The following is a 22,687-nucleotide window of genomic DNA, read 5'->3' on the forward strand; positions in this document are numbered from 1 at the left end:
TCTTGGTTTGCGTAACTCTGTCAAAAGACATTTAGGTGGCCTTCGCGCGGTCTAATAGTAAACAGCTTGTTATTTATCTACAGTATTATTCGCAGGTTTTTAATGGTACCAGGTGAGCTAAGAGTTAGTTAGAAGCCAATACTTGTTTTGTTAACATCCACATACCCCATTATCAGAGTCCATACGGCTGATTTACAGTCAGGCGTTATCTACGGAAACCATAATGAACCTTGCTTGCCATCTAGGACCCAGAGACACCCACAACTAGGGAACTGGACTTCATTCTGGGAGATTAGTTGTGCGGCAGTGTGTTTAGTGTGCATTTGGACCGCTGATTTTAAACTACCTTTTACTTAGGAAGACAGTTCGACTTCTTTATTTGAAAAGCTTCTGTACACACAATGGAAAAAGCCGTGAGCTTATCAAAGTCAACAACAGCTGGAACTACAACAGGTAAGATATGCAGCACACGTGTCTGTGTTATACAATCCGTTTGCTGTGCTTCACTGATGTAACATCACAGCAGTATCGAGAAGTGATCTGAAAAACGCTGTATACATGTGGATAATTAATTTATAATGTGCATTTGTTCTGCAGGAGGTTGTTTTGTTCATTTTAGTTATACGTCTAGCTGAAGTTTAGAAAATTAAAAGCTTAACATAAACCAAATGTAAATTTCTAAACGTATTTCATAAAGATGGACTGTAACTATTATTTTTGTAAGTTATATAAATACATTTCCTTAAAATACGCCCATAGTTTTGACAAATTAAGGTGTAATATCTCTTGCCTATGTCAAGTGTTGTATAATCAGTACAGTCGCAGCCTCTCCTACCAGAAAGCCTACATGTATAAAGCTTTCATTACACAAGAACTCACAGCCTCCCTTTACGTCTAATCGTACCTTTTCAGACGAGGGTAAGGGAAGGAGAGAAGACAGTTGCCTCGCGTGTCCTGTGGAGCAATAAACAAAATTTAATCAGGATATTAACCCACGTATATATTACACCTTATTTATTTAGGTTTAAAACAGATATATAAAACCCGATTTTGAAATAATTTACATAATCGAGACAATAATCGAGTTAATTTACTAAATCGAGTCTGGAGCTTCAAAGAGGAGATTAATGTTATCGCTTATTTAAAGCTCCACACATAATTTTGATCTTTAGATCGTCTTTTATTTAAAAAAGTAAGTTAAAAAAAACTGTTGCAGCAGTAGCACATTTTTCTTAAAAGCACTTCTTTCCTTGTTGATATATCAGAACATCATCTGGCACTTTACTGTGCTGCATTCTGCCAGCTCTCACTTCCTTTTTCCTTCTGTTGTGTTTTTGGTTCGGAAGAGCTAAATTAGTATTACAGGCGCCACTTGTGGGCGCAGGGGTAGTTTGCCAGTTGGGCACTGGGAGCCCAGGGGTGAGGGGGTGTCGACTATCCAGTGCTGACTGTGCTGCCCTGTTGTCTGCTCTGCAGTGGTCCTTGTGGAGAGCAACAGCAATCCTACAGGCCTGCAGCTGGTCAGCTCCTACCACACCAACCGCCTGGGGGACCCCATGGACCTCGTAGCTCTGGCCCAGCAGGTGCAGAAGGTGGGTGAGCCATTAGAGCCATGACAGCCAGCTCTTCTCTTCTGCCTTCAGAAGCCTGAGGCATAAGCGCCCATTCATTTACTGTAGGCTTCCTCTTTCAGCTTGTAGGGTCCTGCAGGGGAAGAAGCAGGACAAATGCAACGCTGTTTTTATATTTTGGGGTTAGAAAGAATCAGGATTGATGAGAGCATTTCAGATCACAAAGAAAGTAAAATCTACACAGCAATTTGTAAAACCTCCAATTTACATCACAAAGTAGATTAAATTTCCAAATAGGCACAGCGCCATGTTCTGCAATTCAAGTAACAAAACCTCCGGTGACATGATGCAGCCCTGTGACATTGTAAGCTAGCAGGCTAGTGAATACATCTCTATTAATCCAATAGAACTATTGCTCTCGATTTAGAGACGGTTTTGCAGACAAATGCCAGCAGCCATATTACCTTGCAACTCACAGCTGGCAGCCCACTGGAGCTCAGCAGGTGTGAGCCTGGTCAGGACCGGGATGGGAGACCTCCTGTGAAATACTAAGGTTGCTCCTGGAAGAGGTGTTAGTGTAGGCCAGCAAGGGGCGCCCACCCTGTGGTCTATGTGGGTCCAAATGCCCCAGTATAGTGACGGGGACGCTATACTGTAAAAAGGTGTGGTCCTTTGGATGAGACATAAAACCAAGGTCCTGACTCTCTGTGGTCATTAGAAATCCCAGGGCGATTTCTCGAAAAGAGTTGGGGTGTAACCCCGGCATCCTGGCCTTTAGCAATCGTGGCCTCCTAATAATCCCCATCTTGAATTGGCTCTGTTCTCCTCCCCACTTAAGGCTGATGCGTGGTGAGTGTTCTGGTGCACTCTGGCTGCATCATCCATGTGGGTCTGGTGGTAGTGGAGGGGAGTCCCCATTACCTGTAAAGTGCATTAAGTGGAGTGTCCACAAAAGCGCTATATAAGTGTAAGAAACAATAATAATAATAATTATTATTATTATTATTATTAATATTATTAAATACTACAATCTTGTTAACTCTGCCAGCAGATCAGGTTGGAACATTTCTGTGGTGAAATGTCTGCTGTACAACCTGTACTTACTCACTCATACATCACATTACATTAGTCATCACAGTGACTAGTGAGCAGGAAGGGAGGCATCAGGTCGCAATTCTCACAAACTCTCGCTCTCGCTATTGGCAAGACCAGGGCTTTGCAACAACAATGCCAACTGTACAGTACTTTCACAAAGTTCACAGTTTTGTGCTTAATTCAAATGTTTTAATTTTTTCTACAACTTAGAGTTTCATCAGTGCTGCTGCCATGTTTGTCTACCACTGTTTCGCGTATCAACCCAAACAGGTTGTGGAAGGTTAACAACAGTATCCTTTTAGATTAGTGCTCCATCAGAAGGGATGATGGGAGGTGGTGGATACAGGGCCTGGATGCGTCTTAAGTGTTAAATATGGAGACAATAAGAAACATTTAACATTTAACGAGCTGTCTCATGCAGTTGACCCTAGGGAATGAACTTGGTGTTATTAATGTATCACATGAACAACTTTACATTATCTCGGAGATAAAATGTTAGGGTAATATCAGGGAAGGGCTGTACTCGATCCTTCCTGTTCGTAAGAATGTATAAAAAAAGGTTACATTTGAGACCCAGAGATCATTCAGTAATCAAGCCCAACCAAGTATATTTTGTTAATTTTAATATGCCTGCATCCCTCACGATACGTAGTTAGAAAATGGATAGATGGATTTTAAGTATCCTCAGCTCCAGTAATGTTGATGACCAGTGGGCATGTGAACCAGTTTGGGTACATTTTGTTCTTAACTATGAATGTGGATTTTGAATAATCTAGTGTTCTGAGTGTTTAAATTCATATACTGCATATGTTTTTATAACAGGTATTAAAATATTATGAGGACCCTAGATCTCAGCTTGAAAAATGAAGCATGTGAACTCTACACAAGTGTGCAAACTTTAAGTTATGTAGTTTAAATGGAGAACCAGTGCCAATTGAAAACCTTTTTTTTCTCCGACAGGCTGATGAGTTTGTTCGAGCTAATGCATGCAACAAGCTGACTGTCATAGCAGAGCAAATCAGACACCTGCAGGAACAAGCAAGAAAGGTATGACATAAGGAGATTTCTGAGTAAACATATTCATAAAGAGAGAATTCTGACCAGAAGTATACAGAAAAGCCTTAAATGGCTTTGTGTTGATGTCCATACTAACTTACAATTTACATCTTAGATCAGAGCCAGAGGTCTCAAGCCTTGGTCTTAGGACCTTGTTCTAGTTAGACTTATAATATACCTCTTTCTAAACATTGGCAACACCTGTCAGATATTAATAAATTAAGTGAGTGATCCTTTCAGTTTAGACAATGCTGATCCTTGAGTGCTAAAGAGCACTCAGATTGTATACCAAAGTGATCTCCAAATACTTCATTTAATGTCCCCTGCTTAACTGATGACGATGAAATCCAATCTACTAGATCCATGATGGCACCCTATGAAACATTACAAATATGTACTAAAAGAAAACTGGAAGAGAGTGACATGGAGATCAGCTCCTGGGGCCCTTGACCGTAGGTGGAGGAAGAATATCCTTGAAGAAGCCCAGCAATTTGAGACCATAAAAAAGACCCACCAGGGAGTGTGTGGAAAAATTAATAAATTCCATGGAAATTTCCATAAATTCATGGAAGTCGATCGTCTTTCCAGAGGGGGATAGCCAGTGAATGATAAAACCTGCTGGACTGGGGCTCTCCAGGTCTGGAGACTCCTGTCCTGGGTGATTTTTAGTCACTCAAATAATGTGGAGAAGAAAGATGTAATAAGGAGGCTTCTGAGTTACAAATAGATTAAAGCATCATCATTTATTTTGGTATTTGGTATAAGTTTTCTCAGGTTCCAGCCTTAATTAAACCAGGTAAAACTGAACTTTCCATTTTGGGTTAGCATTTAAGAATTGGGTTAGCTTGTAACTCAGGCTGGGCCAGTTCAGAAGGAAACAGAAATTGTATCTGGTTATGTATGTCAGGTTTAAACCACTGGTACATTACTTTTGTATTGCTCTTAATCATAGCAGTGGTTGAAAGCAGGAGTAGGCCATTCAACTCCAAACTGCTTTTCTTGCAGCCCCCTATCAGCTGAAAATTTACATCAAGCAGGACAAACCGGAACAAATTTCAGGTCCCTTTCGATATGTCGCAGTTTCCGCTGGGAAAGAGATGCCAGTTAGACGAGTTGAATTGCTCTTCACTTTGGCAGTTCTCCAAAGGCCTAGTCCTTTGTGAAACTCCCCGTTTGTGTCTTCTTCAGGTTCTGGAGGACGCGAAGAAGGACGCTGACCTGCACCACGCCGCCTGCAATGTTGTCAAGAAGCCGGGGAATATGTATTACCTGTACGTGCGCGAGTCTGGCCAGCGCTATTTCTCCATCCTCTCCCCGCAGGTAACTAGAGATTTGAGACAGGAGCTAAGAACAAATCGCTAGATTGCAAGGAAAAGAGATTCCTCACAAAACACTGATTGGAAGTCTCAGCTGTGTTTATGACACTAGATATTGGGAGTTAAAAAATGTGACTTGAAGACACAATCTCGGACATCTAGGTCCTAAGCTTCGTTACTGTATGTACAGTGCCTTGCGAAAGTATTCGGCCCCCTTGAACTTTTCAACCTTTTGCCACATTTCAGGCTTCAAACATAAAGATATAAATTTTTTATTTTACATGAAGAATCACCAACAAGTGGGACACAATTGTGAAGTGGAACGAAATCTATTGGATTTTTGAAACTTTTTTAACTAATAAAAAAATGAAAAGTGGGGCGTGCAAAATTATTCGGCCCCCTTGCGTTAATACTTTGAAGAGCCACCTTTTGCTGCGATTACAGCTGCAAGTCGCTTGGGGTATGTCTCTATCAGTTTTGCACATCGAGAGACTGAAATTCTTGCCCATTCTTCCTTGCAAAACAGCTCGAGCTCAGTGAGGTTGGATGGAGAGCGTTTGTGAACAGCAGTTTTCAGCTCTTTCCACAGATTCTCGATTGGATTCAGGTCTGGACTTTGACTTGGCCATTCAAACACCTGGATACGTTTATTTGTGAACCATTCCTTTGTAAATTTTGCTGTATGTTTGGGATCATTGTCTTGTTGGAAGATAAATCTCCGTCCCAGTTTCAGGTCTTTTGCAGACTCCAACAGGTTTTCATCCAGAATGGTCCTGTATTTGGCTGCATCCATCTTCCCCTCAATTTTAACCATCTTCCCTGTCCCTGCTGAAGAAAAGCAGGCCCAAACCATGATGCTGCCACCACCATGTTTGACAGTGGGGATGGTGTGTTGAGGGTGATGAGCTGTGTTGCTTTTACGCCAAACATATCGTTTTGCATTGTGGCCAAAAAGTTCGATTTTGGTTTCATCTGACCAGAGCACCTTCTTCCACATGTTTGGGGTGTCTCCCAGGTGGCTTGTGGCAAACTTTAGACGAGACTTTTTATGGATATCTTTGAGAAATGGCTTTCTTCTTGCCACTCTTCCATAAAGGCCAGATTTGTGCAGTGTAAGACTGATTGTTGTCCTATGGACAGACTCTCCCACCTCAGCTGTAGTTCTCTGCAGTTCATCCAGAGTGATCATGGGCCTCTTGGCTGCATCTCTGATCAGTCTTCTCCTTGTCTGAGCTGAAAGTTTAGAGGGACGGCCAGGTCTTGGTAGATTTGCAGTGGTCTGATACTCCTTCCATTTCAAGATGATCGCTTGCACAGTGCTCCTTGGGATGTTTGAAGCTTGGGAAATCTTTTTGTATCCAAATCCGGCTTTAAACTTCTCCACAACAGTATTACGGACCTGCCTGGTGTGTTCCTTGGTCTTCATGATGCTCTCTGCGCTTTCAACAGAACCTTGAGACTATCACAGAGCAGGTGCATTTATACAGAGACTTGATTACACACAGGTGGATTCTATTTATCACCATCAGTCATTTAAGACAACATTGGATCATTCAGAGATCCTCGCTGAACTTCTGGAGTGAGTTTGCTGCACTGAAAGTAAAGGGGCCGAATAATTTTGCACGCCCCACTTTTCATTTTTTTATTAGTTAAAAAAGTTTCAAAAATCCAATAGATTTCGTTCCACTTCACAATTGTGTCCCACTTGTTGGTGATTCTTCACATAAAATAAAAAATTTATATCTTTATGTTTGAAGCCTGAAATGTGGCAAAAGGTTGAAAAGTTCAAGGGGGCCGAATACTTTCGCAAGGCACTGTATATTATTCAAAACAATTTGACCTGATGCAGCTCGCAACACTTAATCACAAAATTATACTACTTAAATTCCTTGGGGTTATATTCGATTCTGGCTTAACATTCGACCCACATGTACAGCATACTGTCAAAACATCTTTTTTTCACCTTAGAAATATCGCAAGACTACGCCCTATGCTATCATTAACTGTGGCTGAAAAGCTGATCAACATATTTGTATTCTCTCGAATTGACTACTGCAATGCTCTGCTCCCTGGGGTATCTAAATCTACTCTGAACAAGCTGTAGTATGTCCAAAATTCAGCAGCCAGAATCCTGACCAGATCTAGTGCAAGTGTTCACATTACTCCTATCCTGGAGTCCTTGCACTGGCTTCCGGTCAAATTCCACGTAGACTTTAAAATCCTCATGCTCACCTACAAGGCTTTACATGGCTTAGCACCTCAATACCTGTCTGAACTTTTATCGCCCTACTCCCCACCTCGCAACCTCCGCTCTTCAAATTCTGCCCTCCTTACTGTCCCCCAAGCCCGTCTACATTGTATGGGCGACAGGGCCTTCTCCTGCTATGCCCCCAAGCTCTGGAACTCCTTGCCCAAGGATATTAGAGAGTCACCTTCTCTAAACTCCTTCAAATCCAGACTCAAAACCCTCCTTTTCAGAAAAGCCTTTACTTAACTGGTTCCATTCTTCACCCCTCTGCTCTTCTTAATACCATCTTCCACGGTCTCCTCTATTGTTATTGTTGTATTGTTGTAATTATAATTGTGTCCTGTCTTGTGAAATTGTCTTATTTATTGTTGTAGTCTTCTTATTTATTGTTATTGTCATCCTGTAAAGCGCTTTGAGAAGCCACCTTTAAAGGCGCTATATAAAATAAAGTTTATTATTATTATTATTATTATTATTATTAAATTCGCACTTTGAATTACACAAGTGAGTATGAATTCTGACCCATCCTTTGTCTAACTGCGTCATACAATTCAGAGTCGCGGGGGGCCAGGAGCGTGTCCTGACAAGATTGGAGGGTGCACCTGGTACGGGACACCAGTGTGAATCCTGAATCTTACCGTACAAATTGGACACACAGACTGACTAAAAAGAACCATTTTAAGAAGTTAAAAAATTGTTATAATTAACCCATGTAACCATGTGTCCTTATGTGACCCTGGAACCCCTGTCTCTTTAGCGCCATAGGTTTGAGTTAACCCCCTTCTTCCCATTAGTAGCAGCTTAACAATGTGAATTGACAATGAAAATTGTTGGACAGAATGAAGTATATACAAAGCAATAGTCACGCAAGCTGATGGAATCGTACCAGATGGTGTGGTGTACTGTAAGAATGCTTGGTGTGTTTGGGACTGTGGAGATTAAATTAATTTCCCTTTCTTTGTGCAGGACTGGGGACCCAGCTGCCCACACAAGTTCCTTGGCGGCTACAAGCTGCAGTACGACATGTCCTGGACTCCAGCTGAGGAGATGGACAGGCGGGACTCCGAGATCAACATCATTGACAAGCTGCTGACCCAGCAGACTGCCCTGCCTTCCTGCGCAGAGCCCAACTTCCAGGGCCTGTCTTCCTAAACCAGGGCTTGGCAAAGACTTTCGTGGTGACTGAGACTTTGTTGGATTCATGGGTTTTACTTTGGGGTTTGTGTGGCATTTGAGAGATATGGGTGCAGTGGGAGATGTTTTTTGTGTGGTTTTCATGAATGCAGGTAAGGGCAATATTCATCCCCTTTTCCCAAATGTCCTACTTGATCGGATCATGTCTATCCAGTCAGAGAGGATACAGATAACCTTTTGTTTCTAGTTTTAAGTGACATTCACCAATTTTTAATATAGATAATATAAATGGTCGGATGTCGTTTGGTGTATTGTTTTTAAATCTATCAGTGCCATTTTATTTGTAGGTTTAGAATAAGGGCAAATTGAAATGTCTGCCCACTTTCCTGGGTGACTCCAGTGGGTGAATGGTGATGGTCTCTGGGGATGAAAATGTCTGTGGGCCTTTGAGAGACCCATCATCAGACAACTGTGTCCCTCTCTGTTGTCTTGAGAGGGCAGCTGTATGGCTATTCAGTGGAAGTGTCCATTTCCTTCACAGCTTAATCTGTTGCCATTTTCCTCCTCCTGTTTCTCAGTTTAGAAGTTCAGTATTTCCCTCTTCAAGGAGGGAGCCTGTATGGAGCTGCTGTTCTCCACAGCCTTATCTTCACTGGCTGGGTCACAGCACACATCTTCACAGTTTACAGCAGCTGCGTGCAAGATGACTGCGTGTAAATACATTTGTGTTTTCAATTACATTTCTAACTTCAAATTGTCTATCTCCAAATTGTATTATTGGAAACTGTACTTTTATTGAAGCGAATATTATGAGTTATTGAATGTAAAAGGTCATAAGAAACATCCTGTGTGTGTCTAAGAAAGTAATTAAGTTAATTGGTCACATTTATGAATACATCAGAGATATAAAAGAGGCAAAGGGCACAGTATACCAAAATACCATTCCATAACAGTGTGGTCTAAATATAAAACAGGCTGTTCAGACTTTGTAAAAACTGCTTTACAATAATGAGGTATATTAACTTTCCCTCTAGGAGAGAAGATGAAGATCCATATGACCTCTTACTGTATGCAGGGCTGCTTTGTGTAATGAGAAATACATAATGGAGAACTTTCAAACCCACTTCTGATTCAAATTTTTAAATTACTGTAAAGTTTATTCTGCTTACATGTACATAATATTTCTAATATTAGATTTTTAAATTTAAAATAATTAACAGAATTGATTAAGCTAGCTATTGCTATTATCAACACCAAATACAAACACTAAAAACATGGACATGGAAGTATGTTTATTTTTACTGGGTTAGATAAATTTTTTTTGTGCATCACACTGTAAACTGCTGTGCATTAAACACTGTTAACACAGTGTGACCTTGACCTTTTTATATCTTCTTTTACTTGGTTACTGAACTGCAGGGCTCTGTTTACACAGTGGATGTCACACTTATTTTAAAAAGAGATCAGATTAGGAGAGGAGTTTCCACCCCTGGTATTGAAGAGCCGCCGTACTCCCAAGATTTATACATTTTTCTGTAAAGCAGATCATTAGTTAAACCAACGTCCGAGTACCTTTCATTCCTCAATGGGCACAGTTTGCTAAAGTGAACAAAACATAATCTGTATCTTCAGAAACAGGTGACCTGAACTGGACCCAGGAATTCGATTGCAGACCCCTGGATTGTGAGACTCACTACCCTGTATTAAAACCAATATGAGGTTTTACACACTACCCACCATTACAGCAGTAAAACAAATGCAGTATATTGTCTTGCAGTTTTATCCTTACCCTTATGTGTGCTTGTTCATTGGGGAATCTGGTAACATACTAAAACCACAAATAGACTAGAATTGCTACACAATGGACCAGGAGCTGTTGACGTTGGGGGGGGCTTCGGGTGTCCAGGTTCTCCTTAGGCTTATCAGCAGCATGACCTTGTGACCACCTGTCAGGTACAGTACCTGCGAGCTCAATGTCTTCATGATGTATCTAAACTAATGACTGGTAAACTGAAGCAATTTCTGAAACACACACTCAGTCTAACTTATGGTCCCCAACAGACTCTATTCCATTAATTCTTAATTAATTAATCAATCAATCATTAATCCTGCTTTAAGTCACTGGGCAAAATTTACATTCTTAACGATTCTGAACCCTGCATTTACATCGTTCTTATGGGGAACAATTCCCTTTTATACATCATTTAGCTGTATGTCATGACTTTCTGATACTTAACCCTGAGGTGCATCAGAGACCACTTGTATACAACACTACAGTATTGTAATCATTCACTGCGGTAAAACTGTTAAACTATTAAGAGAGATTATAGAGGTAAACTCATAAGGAAAATAGCAAAATTCCCTATCTATTCAGGAAGATGTATGTTTCAAAGTAACTTTAATTTTATGATATTTCCACTGACAGTCTTCAGGCTTTTCTAGGACAATTCTAGACTTCAGTCTTGGAGGTATTGCTCAGGATTCTGAACAAATACTTAATTTCAAATAATACTGTACATCTAGTCATATCATGAATGCACAAATGCCTTATGTAAAAAATATATAGCTGATGTGACATCCTGAAATTTGTGCAAAGTGACTTCCTAGTTGCTTGACCACTAAAGGTTCACTTAGAGGGTCCAGGTGGCATCACTTTAAGCCTGAGTTGCCAGACCAGCTGAGCAGCAGCCTGTAAGTGTTTGAGGATCCAGGGTTGGAAAGCCTTTAGTAAGCCATGGTCCCACCAGATTGGCGACTCTGTGGACCTGCTAGGCTCCTGTGACATTGCTGTTACATCAGCAAGAGCCTTGACATGACTTCTGTAAGGCACTATGGAGCTTGCAGTATATCAGACTGTCAGGTGTGGACAAGTCACAGGATCAGTTTTTCAAAACAATTTAAATGAGTCCCTGACCCTGATCATCGCAGGCTGGATTTGTAATGCTTTTAAGGTAGGAGTTAATGAAGGGCAACAGCTTCCAATTGTCCATGGCAACATCAACACGAGCCGCGTCTTCTGCGTTCCTGATCTCCAACAAGACGTGAAACTGTGGGGGGAGGAAAAGCAAGGCCTTCTGCAACTCCTGGTCGGCCTGCTTAGAGATTAAGAAGCGGTGAAAGTGGGAGTCGATGATATCTCTTAGAGACCTCTCCCCAATTTCAAAGCAGAACAGGCTAATGGCAGACTGTCGAGACTCATCAGCACACATGGACTTCCACAGGTTCTCAAAGAGCTGCTCTCTGGTTTCCAGCGGCCAGTCCGCTGGCACAGGCAAGGGTTGGAAAATATCTGGGAAAGCAACAGGAACGTCCGCCAAATCAGTGTGCCAAGAAAGCCCATCCTCCGTGGTGAATATGGCACAGGCACGCAGTGAGGTAGGGTACGGCTGCCGTGGCTTAAGTTTAAGGAAGACCACAGGCGGCTTTCTGTTTTTGAACAAACAAGGCACACTGATGTCACTCATTTCTTCATAATTAGAGTCAGTGAGATCAAAATGCAAGCAGATGGAGAAAAGCTTGTGAAAGAGAGAATCTACCTCCCCTGCAAAGGTTAAATGGTATTTCAGAACTACCTCAGAGGCAAAGCCAGGGCTGAGGAACTGGTCGTGATAGTTTTTTAGGAAGTCTTCACCTTTGCTGATCTCTGGTCTGCCATTACACAGTTTGCCCAGCATGCGATCATCTCGTAGTCTGACAAGTTGCAGCACTGGTTGTTTGGTTGGCTGAATGGTCAAGCAGCTGGTATGCTCCTCACTCTCAGCCATGATGGATGACAGAGATCTGACCTTGGCTTGGCCCACTTCAGGCCCCATCGCCAGAACCCCAGAGAGCTTTTCTCGTGACAAATTGGTCAGCAGGGTGTAGTAGAAGCGGGCGTGATCTCGGATGTCTGTGTCCTCGTAGCGGTGCATCATGAACTGCAAGAGATCCGCCAGGTCAACGAACACCTGATCCAAGCTGGGATGCTGGAGCAAGTTGCGACAGATGGCAAGAATGGCATTGCCCATACGCCAGTCTCCAGACCCACACAGGTCAGAGCTGATAAGGAGGTTAAAGAGGAAGTGCACAGTGCTCCTCTGGGAAACCTGAGTCTCCTTTGCTACCCTACCCAGGATTTTGAGGTGCCAACACAGACTCTGAAGACTAACCTGGGACACAGGCAGCTCCACGATTTGATTTTGCAAGGCATTCAGCAGTTTGATCACCCATCCAGGGTCTTCCAAATGCTTTTGGATTTGATCGGTAAGGTTAATCAGATTTGGTGCCAAGTTGCAGTGCCTGGAATAGAGTTCACAGAGGCTCTTTGTCATCTCATTAGCAAGTTTCTCATTGTGGTAGAAATAACTTAGGAAAAGGAAGACCGCTTTAAAAAAAGTGGTTGTCATCTCTCGGGTGCCCTGGTTATCTACAATTTTACGAAGCGCCATCAGATGATCGTAAAGGTAGCCAACTCCTTCCTCATTATCGGCCTCCAGGTAGACAAGGCAGAGGAGGTTCATTCTGCAGAGCATGGTACTGCTGTCATTGAAAACAGTAGGCAAGAGTGAGATGGCCAAGCGTGGGGTGACCAGCACTGGCAGGCTCTCCTCTCCGTTTAAGGACATGGGACGATTCTCAGGGAAGTGGAGGATGCAATCCATATAGAAAAGCTTCTGCGAGGTGTTCAAGAGCGGGTGCTGAGCCATGCCCAGTAAGCGCTTGAGAAGGAAGTTCTCATCCTCGGTTGTGAACAGGCTGTCTGTGAAGGCTCCCTTCATCAGGAGGGTGGAGTGCAGCAAGCTGATGTCCATCGTCCCAAAGAGACGCAGAAGCTGGGACTTGAAGATGGCAGGGGAGAGGGCCTGAACAATAGCAACCACCTGAATCAGCTCCCGAAGCAAGGCGGATTGGGAAACCGGGTTGTGCAGGTAGGACTCCTCCAAAAGCAAGGAGACGACCGACTTCAGCTCCTTGGTTTCTGTGCTGGTCTGAAGCATGGGGATCTGCTCCATGGTGCTCACGCGAAAGGGCGGCAGGGTCTTCTCAGTGGCCTGCCAGTCAAAGTCTTCGTTGCCCGCCAAAAGAGACTTCAGATCACCATCTCCTGCTCCTGTCTGCTGAGAAAGGAGGTGTACAGCATTCTTTAGCACCAAGGTATACAAGAGAGAGTATGCCTGATGCAGAGTTGTTGTCTCCTGCTGCTTTAGAAAGTAAAGAGCTTCCAGCTTCTGAGATAGCAGTCCAGGGAAGCAGGTCTCCATCTCTCTGAGGCAGTCACATGCCATGGCCCTGAGGGGCCGAAAAGCACTACCATCCTTGTGATCATTAGTGTCCTGAATCGTCAGAACTAACAGGTCCAGAAAGCTTCCCGCCACTTTCACGTCCCTCTTCACACAGGACGTGCATATTAGCACACTGGTGATGGCCAGCATCAGGTGACACCTGAGATTCAGCGACTTGGGCGGCGCATGTGCAAACAGAGTCATCAACTCCTCTGCTGTTTCCTCCCCCACTGAGGCGGATGGACAGAGGACAAGAGGGTACTCCTGGAGAGGGGACAACAGGAGGACCTGAAACACCAAGGTGAGACAAGGCTGGTTATACTGCAGCAGCAGATAATGTGGAACATTCCTGATATTGACAGAGTGGCCCAGACCTCCCAGGTGGACTCCCTGGTAAAACAAGACCGACTCAGGTTCAGCTTGGGGAGCTCTTCCCTCTCTGGACACATGATGTCCCCCGTGTGTCTCTTTACACCCTATATAGAATACTGATTCAGGTGTAAAGAGACACACGGGGGGCATCTTGTGTCACTCCTCTTTTCCAGTTCTTTTCAACTGGTGGGTTTCCTGGCTCTTCCTTTCCCATGTCCTCCTGGTACTTTACTCTTAACTGCATAAACCTTTCCCTTGGCTACAGTAAGAAGGGAACATGGTGGTCACAAAGAACCTCCTTCTCTGAGCCCGAACACCAGCCATGAACTGACACTGTTCAAGCAGTATTTTTTTCTTGGAACCCATCCCTGAACTTTGGCAGGTGTGTGCTGTGACTATATCTAGTGTGTGCCACATCGGCAGACAATCTGGATGAATGTTTCATTCCACATCATTAAAGATCAAAGAGCATTCCAATAAATGACTTTTTGAATTGATCCTTGACTGATTAATTTAAATAAATTATCCAGTTTCAGGCTCATTGCACTCGTACAAATGTCAAATAAACTGAACATTTTTATTCTATAATATAATATTTAGCTCAACTCAACAGTCATTTTTACTTCATAGTTTCACACTTCCTATTGCTTTAGTGCTTTAGGACAGAGGCTCCGAACCCTGGTTCTGAGGACCCATATGCCCGTTGTAGGCTGAGCTGCAGGTGAGGGTTTTGCTCAAATCTACAAGCTGGCTCTTTAGAACATTTGCATGTTTCTTTTTCTACTCAGATGTTGGAGATTTTGATTTATTTAGGAAGTTGAAAGGCAACCTTCCACATGTTCAGAAACTGCAACCAACTCAAGTTTAAATTTAGCCTATTAAGAGGTCGGTTAAGGGCCCAGTTTTCAGTTATTTAATTAAGTGCTCAGATAGAACCGGTGTGTGGGTCTCCATGATCAGGACTGGGAACTTCAGCCTCCAAGGGTACAGAGTTAAACCCTGTACTGAAAAATCCGCATCCGTTATTAAAGCATCACAGAGCATAACCAATGTATCACCTCCGTTTCAGTATAATAAGAAATTATTTGCTACCATATGGTTCCATGATGTCAAAACATAAACATACAGTATGACATAATGGACTTCTTTCGTCTAAATAAAATATACTACGAAAACCGATAGCACAAAGCTATTTCAAATCAAAATGTTTGGAATAACAGCGATTAGCCATGTATTTGAAATAAAGTTAAGCAAAACAATCCTTTGGTCACTGAAGAAAACTAAAAAATGTGTTTATCGTTACCACTTAAAATTTCCGAAAACAGCAAATTCGTTTTTAAGTTCTAAAATGTTGCAATTGCTTATGAACTAGTATAATAATTAGACTATAATTAGTAGAGTCCCTGCATTAAAAAAAATAGAATTGACTAACTTACGTCCTGGTTTGCATTGCACAGAGACTGCAATTAAGAAACAGTTATTTCGTTAACGAGGCAGCCGTGCGCCATATTTACGACCCAAGCAGGAAGCCCTCCTCCCACCGCGAGCCCCCCGCGCACCTTGGTGGCTTCGCTGGTCCGGTCGTCCCGCAGGTCCCGCAGCAGCTCGCCCAGGAACGCCTCGGGGCTCGTGCCGGAGAGGAACCGGCTCGGGCTGCCGGAAAAGGCTGCGACCCGCGGGGCCCACGAGATCGGGCCGGGGGCTGCCATGACGACGCTCTGCTAGCCTGCAGGCTGAACCCCCTCTCCGGGTCACCCTCACCGAGTAGACCCTTCTCGAAAAACTGCGCCCACGACCTAGAAGGAAAAAACCTGCGATATATTAATGTGTAGAGATAGGTACCCTTCGACAGCTCTCCGATCCACAGAACCCACAGGCAGCTGATTTTTTTTTAATTTATAAAAGCTCTAAATATGGGCTACTGTGTCTTAAGCATCTCTGCGTTGAACAAAAAGTAACCTTTTTTTTAAATTGGCAGCAGGTTCATTCATGAGCTAAGGGCAGTGATCCAGTGAGTGAAATTTTAAAACGCGTTATAAACTAGTACAGACACCTCAGTATATACATTCTAAAAACACAAATGCACGTTTTCGTACAGTTTCACTTACGCTCTTAAATAATAAGGGAAAAAATAATGCAGTTATATGCTCATTTTGGAATTCTCTTCCTTCGCCATTTACTGTATTCTCCAGTTCCTGTTTTCAGTATCATGTGACTACGCTGCTGTGTCATATGACAAACTTGTTCTTACACAAACGGACTCTCTCGTCCTCTAGAGGGAGACTAACGCAGCACAATCTGTTTAGAAATGCAAAGGGTCTATTTTTCCGGATCCTATTGCACATCTCCTAGGAATTGTTTCACTACTCTGTTTTCCTGGAAAACCTTAAGGTGTCAAAAGCACACCGAAACATGCAATACTATTTAACGTATGTGGTATATGCATCAGGATGATTGGATATTTTCTTTAGATTACATTGAAGCCCTGGCTGATTACAGTACATTGAGAAGACTTAACAATCTACTCCAAAATTCTGTGTTGCTTTTTTACTCATCTATGCTTTGTGTTTTATAGAAAGACCGTAAGTGATGCTACCAATCACATAATTAAAATTGTACCATCCGTCCATTTGCAAATGGATTTTTGTCCAGTACAGGGCTGCGGGGAAGCCAGAGTCTATCCCAGCAAGCAACGGGCTCCAAGGATACAAACTGGACAGGATGCCAGTCCATCACGGAGCAAACACATATATGCACACTAGGGGCAGTTTTCCCAGAGGTTATTTAACCTATGGTATGTCTTTGGACTGTGGGAGGAAACCCATGTGAACATGGGGAGAACATACAGACTCCACACAGACAGCACCCCAGGAATTGCACCCAAGGACCAGCGCTGCAAGGCAGCAATGCTAGTTTGAACATACTTAGCATGCTTTCATAAACATCCTAATCTTTATACAAGAGTGGTCTATAAAAACTACTGAGTGAGACACTGCAGGATAGGGTTGGAGACCCCTGGCCTTATTGGGAAAATATAATGTATACTTTACAAATGCAGATGTCTAGAATACACTAGTTACTTTGCTGCTTGAGTATAATCACCATGGGCAGTACGTAGCTGCAGCAGGAATGGTAATTCAGTATTGGATGTGAAACATTTTCAAACCAACCCTGTGAAACAAAATGAGACAAACCCCTCTGTGGTGCTCCACAGGTAAACAAAAAAACATTGTCTTCATTGCCCAACTAAAATTCAGTTGCTGACTGACTCAATCAAGTTCCAGAAGTAAAACTGGAACGGAGCTCATGGATGTCCGCATTGTGAAAGTCCTTATGTGTCACTAGTGTGGTTATGAAACAGGGTACTAAGCAAAAAGTGTGATTTTGTTAGCATGCGACTATTGAGCTAATTTCTATTCCAAAGTTCAGGTATAATCAAGATTTCTTTCTAAGCAGGGAATTATGTTAGGAAATGAATAACTTAAGACTGATTTGACTCTTACAAACTTTTTCCTTCTTCAGATGCAGGTACTTTTCTATTAACATATAGGAGATGCCACTGATTCTAATACTAGTGTGACTTGCTGTGACTGTATGCTTTGCTTGCAACATCTCTCCTAAGGGTTTCCCCAGTTAGTTTAATAACTTTTAGGGAATAGTTTCTGGAATGCACCACTTAACAATCACCTCACCCTTCAGCTTTGAAAACACTGCAGGATTTAATCACTGAACAGTCAGCTGCCAAGAAGGCCTAAAGCTAACAACAGGAGGCGTTGAGTTTTGCGAGCATGGAACAAGCAACCCAGACGTGTTGTTGAAGCGGATACCCTGGCTTCTTTCAAGAAGTGGTTGGATGAGATGCTTGGATCAATGAGCTGTTACGTACCAAGCAAGCTAGAATAACCAAACAGAAATTTTCTTGTTAACCAGCAGATACTCCTTACGAGACACATCCAGGTCTGTTGAGATACACCTATGGTGCCAGAATATCATGTTGGATGGAATCTGAATTTACTTTATTGTCCACATACAGTGGAAATTGGCCTTTGGCCTCACTGAGACAACAATAAAAATGGTGTATATACACAGTACATAAAACATACATTGGGTTTTAGAGATGTACTGTATACAATTAAACTAATATAATTAGCAATACCATTCAATACAATACAGTTCAAAACATAAGATTCAAGTGTAAGCTCCATGCACATACAGTATATATATACGCTGTCAATGCAATGCACTGAAGGGGCTCATTCATCAGAGTTTAAAAGAGTAATGGCACTCATTAAAATTGTTTTCTGCAACCTCCTGCAATGTCATCCAGATGGCAATTTTTCAATTTGGAAGTGTATTGGATGTGAGGCATCATCTATTATTAACATGGCTTTCTTGTAAACACTCCTAGTATAGATGTGATTCAGCTGGTTGTGTTTTTGACCAATAATTCTGCTACCTATGCCTATGCTACCTCCACAAACGCAGTCTCTTTGCATGTATTCATCAAATAAATACGTATTTGATCTGAAAAATAGTGAAGGAGAACGGCTCAATGGTATAGAAAACTTATCTGTAAAGCCTGCTCTAAAAAGAGTATTGTCCCCTCTTGCTATGTGCTGTGTGTTACTACATATCCTCCATGTGTTTCCTTTATGGTATATGGTGAGTATTTTTAGGACCCCTTTGGAATTGTTTCTTCGTTTTACAGTTGGCTCAATATGGTGGTGCCATATTTGAGCTTTAGTCTCTGATTTCTTTGTCCTTTCACAATCTCACTTCCCGGCAAAAAAGTTCAATATTGCTTGAAAAGCAAAACCCCACATAGCATCAAGCGGGGAGCTACGTCCGTGTGTATGCTGCAAAGGTACAAGAAGAACTTAATTCCATGTTGAAAAGTGGAGAGAACAAAAACATTTTGACTGCGGAGTCTTCTTCAGGTGTGTGGATGAATGAGGAAGAGCAGGAGGAGAAGGAGGCAATGTTGAGAAGGAGAATGAGGGAGAGTGTCCAGTGAAATCGAAATCTGCTAGAGGAGGGGAATCCTGAAATCTGTAAATCATGGTTATTTCCAAAAAATGAAAGTTCGCACATTTCTGCAGCTCTACATGATAGACCACATTTAAGGAAAAATACATCTTCTGATGGTTTTCATAGCAAGATTCCTCTATCCCTGTGAAAGGATACAGTCAGAAAGGTGAGTGTTGCCACGGACAGAGTACTGTCCTGATATTTTCCCTGAAAGGATCAGCCAGTCTTTTTGTTTCACTGATGCAAATGGCAAAAAAAGTGATGCAATAAATAAAATTGTTGAACTAATCCGATGACCTCTCTGTAACCCTGGAATGTCTAGGTCACGTGTGTGCACTTGGTATAGTCTGTACTTGTTTAAATATCCTCATACTTCAGGTACCGTACAGTATGTCAACAGTGCTATAATGGCCAAATCCCCAGACAGGATATAATAAAATAAACATAATAAAACGTGTTCTGGATCAAATTGCTTAATTGAGTAAAACTCTGTTTCCTGCTCTGTCCCTAGGTCTTTTGTTGGAATGATCTCAGTGGAACTTCCTTTTTAAAGATGGGTTAAAGAAAATATTGTAGCTTCCCAGATGCAGGGTGGGGTGTGAATACAATGTGTTCTGAGGTGTCTCCTGAACTCCCACCATGCTAGGGTCCATGCTACAGGAGCATGGCACACAGAAAAGCCTCACCCTTCTGCCAGAGCTTCAGGATATCCACATCCTTGGCAGTCATTTAGATTTGTATTATTTTCCATGGTTTTTGTGATGCTAATGCTCAGAACTGGTGGTTTGTGTTCTCTTTCTTCTGTGAGTGAGTTTTGTCTCTCTTTCTCTCATACATTGAATGAAGTTACTTTGTTTTATAGTGAATAAATTATTGTTACAAATATACTGTTAAAAGGCCATTAAATGAGTACAAAATATCTGCCATTTAACTAATTTATGTGTTTATTTCAAGAATCTAAGTGTTTGGAAAAGCAATTGATGATAGGTAGTAGAGAAACTTTACTTTTAATGCTTCCTTTAATTAATGTGAGTCTATAAAAAAAAGACAGCCAGCAGCCATATCACCCTGCAACTCACAACTGTCAGCCCACTGAAGCTAAGCAGGTATGAGCCTGGTCAGTACCTGGATGAGAGACCTCCTAGGAAAAACTAAGGTTGCTGCTGCTGGAAGAGGTGTTAGTGGGGCCAGCAGGGGGCGCTCACCCTGTGGTTTATGTGGGTCCTAATGCCCCAGTATAGTGACAGAGACACTATACTGTAAAAAGGCATTTCCTTTGGATGAGATGTAAAACTGAGGTCCTGACTCTCTGTGGTCATTAAAAATCCCAGGACATTTTTCAAAAAGAGTAGGGGGTTTAACCCCGGTGTCCTGGCCAAATTTTCAATTGGCCTTTACCAATCATGGCCTAATAATCCCCATCTATGAATTGGGTTCATTACTCTGTTCTCCTCCCCACTAATGGCTGATGTTTGGTGAGCGTTCTGGCGCACTATGGCTGCCGCTGCATTATCCAGGTGGGGCTGCACACTGGTGGTGGTGGAGGGGGTCCACATTATCTAGCACTTTGAGTGGAGTGTTCAGAAAAGCACCATCTAAGTTAGGATAAGATCACTGTATTAGCCATATACTCCTTCTTGCTTTAGGAATTTGTCTTTTCACATTCCACAGCTTGCTCTCCATGAGACACACAGAGAAGGGAGAGAGAAGCTTGGGGTCAGAGCGCAGGGTCAGCCATTTATACAGCAGCCCTGGAGCAGTTAAAGGGTTAAAGGGCCCAATGGAGTAGGATTTCTCTGCTGGCAGCAGGAACCAGCAACCTTCCAGCTACAGGTGCAGATCCTTAGCCACAGAGCCACCGCTCTATATAAGTGTAAGCAATTATTATTATTTACGTTGGTGGTTTTCATTCTAACAGATGTCTGTTCCGATCATTCTGCTCTTAAATTGACCTGTTTGGATATTTAAAACCATTTGAGTGTTAGCAGAATGAGGTTTGAAGCATATAGATTGTGCCAGTTCCTGGGTTTCAACCCCCCTCTCGCTTTATAGTCAGGTTTATTGTTTAAAAGACTTGATCGAGTGAACAATGGGCCCATGCAGCACTAAGAATGCAGGATGTGAGAGTGCTTGACAGTATCACTCCCACCTTTGTCTGCACATCATTAATACACAACAATAGTTGTTTAGAAAGTTCTAGAGGAACAATCATTTTAAATCAAGTTGAAAGTGCTCTGCTCACTCTGTTTCTTGGAAAACATGCACATAAAAGATATAGTGAGATAAATCCTGGGCACTGAAAACATGTTAAAAATCAATCCATTGGGTCAATTATGGGTGACACAGTGGCAAAGTGGTTAAGCATTTCTGCCTCACAGTGCAGGGACTCTGGGTTCTGGACTAAGGGTTCTATCTGGGTGGAGTTTGTATGTGCTGCTCATGTTTGTGAGGGTTTCCTCTGGCTGCTCTGGTTTCCTCTCACAGTCCAAAAACATACAGGTAGGTTAATTAGCTTCCAGGAAAACTGGAACTGGGGTGAGTGTGTGTATTTGCTGTTTGCCCTGCAACAGACTGGCGTCCCACCCAGGGTGTATCCTGCCTTGCACCCATTACTTATTGAGATAGCCTCCAGCTCCCCTGCAACCCTGAATTGGATGAAGAGGTTAGACGATGGATGAATGACTCGGCAAGTGTTATTGACTAAAAGTTCAGATGGAATTCAAGCTAAAAGACACAAGGGTACTTCAAGGACCAGATCTGGGAAACAACGCTTTGGAGAAGACACCTCGAACTTGGTTCCTGGAGGGCATAATGGCTTCTGTTTTTGTTCCAAACTGAACAGTCAATTACACAACTTAATCTATTTCTTAGACATAAGTAGAATCATTCTTTCATAGCTGATTATTACTCAAAACTACATTACAGTTCACTACATTAAAGTACAGCTGACTATGAAACATGCTCAATGAAAAGCTCAATTATAGAGTTAATTATTAGGCCAATAATTAGAAACTGAGGGCTTGGAAAGAAGAAAAAATAGAAGATATTTGTCCCTCCAGGAGGCAAGTTGGAAATTCCTGCTTTAGAGACTGACTTCAGTTGTGTTGTCCTCATCACTTCAGTCTTTGTAGGTGGTGCATTCCTGTTGAATCCTTTATTAATTAATTAAAACTCCTAAATGAACTAATTTGATAAGTGAATATCCTGTCTTCCATAAAATGTTGCAGATTACTTATAAAACTTCAGACTTGAACCACTTTAAGAAAGAAAAACACTAAAAACAAGTAATCAGTTCAGTAACCGGGATGACCAAATAAAGACAGCAATTGACAGCTCAGCTAGACTGACAGCTAGCAGGACCAGGACGGACTGGGAAGCCTACAACAACAGCTGGTTTCAAAGTTAGCTCTCCAGAAACATTTGTTCTTCCTTAGAAAACAATGCTTTCATAACAATAAAACACCTCAATATACCATTCCTTCAATTAAGAAAGGGACAACGTCGTGATTGTGCTGCTTTCAAGCCCTGCATTAATCATCAGATTAGAAAGGATTTCCTTAAGACTGACCAACGCTGTTGAAATGTTGGGAACTGGCGGCTCGGGAT

The 22,687-nt window shown here is 42.3% G+C and overlaps 2 protein-coding genes across 3 annotated transcripts; one reads left to right on the top strand and one right to left on the bottom strand.

Moving 5' to 3' along the window:
- Positions 1 to 240: 240 nt before the first annotated feature.
- Positions 241 to 9,174, top strand: c23h1orf50 (chromosome 23 C1orf50 homolog). Its single transcript, XM_088616951.1, has 5 exons — positions 241 to 453; positions 1,477 to 1,592; positions 3,627 to 3,713; positions 4,911 to 5,042; positions 8,253 to 9,174. The coding sequence occupies exons 1-5, from the start codon at positions 402 to 404 to the stop codon at positions 8,436 to 8,438; spliced, it is 573 nt and encodes a 190-aa protein (XP_088473077.1). The 5' UTR covers positions 241 to 401; the 3' UTR covers positions 8,439 to 9,174.
- Positions 9,175 to 9,754: 580 nt separating this feature from the next.
- ap5b1 (adaptor related protein complex 5 subunit beta 1) lies at positions 9,755 to 16,283 on the bottom strand. Of its 2 annotated transcripts, XM_088616949.1 has the most exons (3): positions 16,162 to 16,283; positions 15,613 to 15,849; positions 9,755 to 13,969 (listed from the first exon to the last, which is right to left on the bottom strand). In XM_088616949.1, exons 2-3 carry the CDS (start codon positions 15,760 to 15,762, stop codon positions 11,318 to 11,320), a joined length of 2,802 nt encoding a protein of 933 aa, XP_088473075.1. In that variant the 5' UTR covers positions 15,763 to 15,849; positions 16,162 to 16,283; the 3' UTR covers positions 9,755 to 11,317. The 2 variants fall into 2 exon arrangements, with proteins under 2 accessions (XP_088473075.1, XP_088473076.1); XM_088616950.1 differs by lacking the exons at positions 15,613 to 15,849; positions 16,162 to 16,283 and adding an exon at positions 15,490 to 15,609.
- Between the last annotated feature and the right edge of the window lie 6,404 nt (positions 16,284 to 22,687).

The sequence above is a fragment of the Lepisosteus platostomus genome, chromosome 23 (genome assembly GCF_059453375.1).
Source record: "Lepisosteus platostomus isolate fLepPlt1 chromosome 23, fLepPlt1.hap1, whole genome shotgun sequence".
Taxonomy (NCBI): domain Eukaryota; kingdom Metazoa; phylum Chordata; class Actinopteri; order Semionotiformes; family Lepisosteidae; genus Lepisosteus; species Lepisosteus platostomus.